Genomic DNA, 2,864 nt, shown 5'->3' with positions numbered 1-2,864 from the left:
GAATGTATTATTTTTGCAGAAGAATGAAAAAAGTATCTATTAAATTGGGGATCGATCCTCAAGCTTGGTTTATAAGTCTAGCAGGAAGCACTTATATATGGATGGTAATTGATTCCTCTCGTACCTGGTATTTGATTTTTAGTAGCATCAGGCATGCACAAACTAGCATGATGCTTTTATTAATGTATGATTAAATTCTAAAGTGATCTACTGATCATGATATAGCTATAAGTTATAGTTATATTTGTTTGGAAAATACTTGTTCTACTCTAATTAGTTACATCAACTGAAGGATATGGTGGTTTTTATTGGCCAGGCCGAATGGCTCCTGTCCAGGACTTGCTACGTAATGGCCAATATGAAAAACCCATATCCTTCAGCACCTGATTTTGCAGTTCTAACTATTCCATTACTTGTGTATTCTTAGTTTAATATAACTAATTATAATTTTTCCAAATAATCTTTCTGAAAGAGAAATAAAGCTGGTAGTCTTAAGATATAAGAGTCCATTACTTGCATATTTCTAAGTTAAATATAACTAATTATTTTGAGAGAAGGAGCCCGAGCTACAATATACCCCATAATTTGGATGCCTATGGTGGTCTAATTAGTGATCGCTTTCTGTGTTGCCATTTTCCACAACCTATTTTTTGGGTAAGGGTGCTTTTTATGGTGTGCCTTTTTATGTATGTATGTATGTATGTATGTATATAAACACACAAGGAAATCCAAGATGGTGGAATTTCTCCTATCAATAGTCTTACATCAAATTAAAATAAGATTCTAATCTAATAAAAAAACCGAAATTCTGTTTCGAATCACTCTTTCGAAACATATTCCCATGCCTCAAGATATGTAAAAAATAGTAAAATATAAAATAATGAGCTAGATAGCTCATTAAGTAATAAATACTCTAGCTAAATAAATCAACCAATAAAATAAATGATAATATACTAAAATTAAATCAATTCAAAACTAACTCTAACTATATAGCACTATCAAAATAACATAAATGCGAATCCAATCTTTCCAAGATTCAAATTTGTTCATAAATTAATTTCTTTCAAAACAACAATTCATCTCGATGGCCATGAGCTATTACTACGTTTTTACCTTATGGCTGGGCAAAATAATGAGCTCAGTAATAATCAAACTACCACCGCATAAACCCTAATGGTAGGGTATCAAACTGCCAACATATAAGCCCTGGTAGAATGTCAAAATGCCAACGTATAATCTCTACTGGCACGGTATTGAAGTGCCATTGTTAAACTCCCACAGGTAAGGTATAGAAGTGCCAATGCACAACGCCCTGATAAAGTATCAAAATGCCAACATACAAAACGTGCTGACAGGGCATCGAAATATAGTCTAATTGTAAATCTAAATCCATCTCGAATCAAAACTTCTTTCTGAAAAATATAATTTATGTCCTAAGCCGAAAGATAAAAAACAATAATACATGATAAGACAACTAAGTCATTGTACTTTCATATTTCTTTAGTGTATTAAATTAAATGTGTAAGTTCATTAAATCGGAAATAAATGATCTCTATTCAGGGGAGAGGGGAGAACTCCTGCAGATTGTAGCTTCATCTCAAGATTCATTTTGTATCAGACTATAGGAAAAACAGTCATTCCCAACACCCAACCAAGTTAGACGACGCTAAAATGCGTCGTCGGAAACCAAAAGCATCCGATTTTCTAACAACGTTGGCCAATTGCCCCATCACTGAACCTCCCCTCCGAATAATGCTTTAGAAAGCGTTGTCGAAAGCCAACCCCATTCCCAATAGTCGTGAGAGAGAAGAGTGAGAGAGAGCCGCATCAATAGTCGTGCGGTCCTTGGGGGATTTCTTCAAACGGGTGTTGGGAGGACCAAATGGCCGACACCATTGCTAAGGAACGGGAGGCGGAAGAGCGTGGGAGGGTCGGGGGGTTGGGGTACCATCCTCTCCGGGATGACTCAAAAGGTAGGTCATGGGCGGCGGTTGCTAAGGGAACGGCGAACCAGGGTCGGTGGATACGCCACCGCATCTCGGAGCGTGAGCTGGGAGCCCTCCAGAGCTGCTTCCCGGAGGTCCCTGAAGAGAGATTGGAGATGACCAGGAAGGAGTGGCGGAGCACCTCTGTGTTTATGCAGAGTGTGGGGCGAAAGGTGCCGGCGGAGTGGGTAGGGCGGGAGCTGAGACGGATGGGGAACCTAGACTATAATGTCGAGGTTGTCACCATGGCGGACGATGTTCTGGCGGTCCGCTTCGCCTGTGAGAGGGATCGGGAGGCATTGCTGGTGAGGGGGCCGTGTTTAGTGGCCGGCCAACTCTTCACCATGGAACGGTGGAAACCAAAATTCATCACCGGCTCCGGTGGTGCTGGAAGGGTGGTGGCTTGGCTCCGCCTCCCGCGGTTGCCGCTGGATTTCTGCGCAAAGGAGACACTGCTCCAGATCGCAGCGACGGCCGGGAAACCCTTGGCATTGGACGCGGCCACGGACCAAGGGAAAAAAAGGGGGTTTGCACGGGTGAAGGTGGAGCTCCCCTAAAGCCGGGGATCTTCTTGAAGGGAGCTAAGGAGGGTTTGGAGAGGAAGATTTGACAGGATTTTGTATACGAAAACCTACCTGAATATTGTTATAGATGTGGCCGTATTGGTCATGGGGCGGCAGCCTGTGGTTTTTCTTCTCCGGCGACGGCTGGAATGGAGGCGGGAGTTGACAGTAGTGGTCGGTGTCCGGTTACTGGGAAGGCGCCAAAGGAAGCGGAGGATCCTTTGATCTACGGTCCTTGGCTTTCCATGAGCTGGAACGAGGGTACCGGGGCACCAAAAGGGTGGAAAGGGAAGATGAAGCAGACGGGGGCGAGCAC

General features: G+C 42.9%; 1 protein-coding gene across 1 annotated transcript; it reads left to right on the top strand.

The window, feature by feature from the left end:
• The first annotated feature begins 1,882 nt into the window (after positions 1-1,882).
• On the top strand, positions 1,883-2,542 carry LOC149768251 (uncharacterized). Its single transcript, XM_089927871.1, has one exon. The coding sequence runs from the start codon at positions 1,883-1,885 to the stop codon at positions 2,540-2,542; it is 660 nt and encodes a 219-aa protein (XP_089783997.1).
• Positions 2,543-2,864: the final 322 nt, after the last annotated feature.

The sequence above is a fragment of the Phoenix dactylifera genome, chromosome 2, assembly GCF_051530095.1.
Source record: "Phoenix dactylifera cultivar Ajwa chromosome 2, Ajwa_hap1_PhDact_Kaust_v1.1, whole genome shotgun sequence".
NCBI lineage: Eukaryota > Viridiplantae > Streptophyta > Magnoliopsida > Arecales > Arecaceae > Phoenix > Phoenix dactylifera.
Note: the sequence above shows the minus strand (reverse complement) of the source record. Positions and strands in the feature narration are given on the sequence as shown.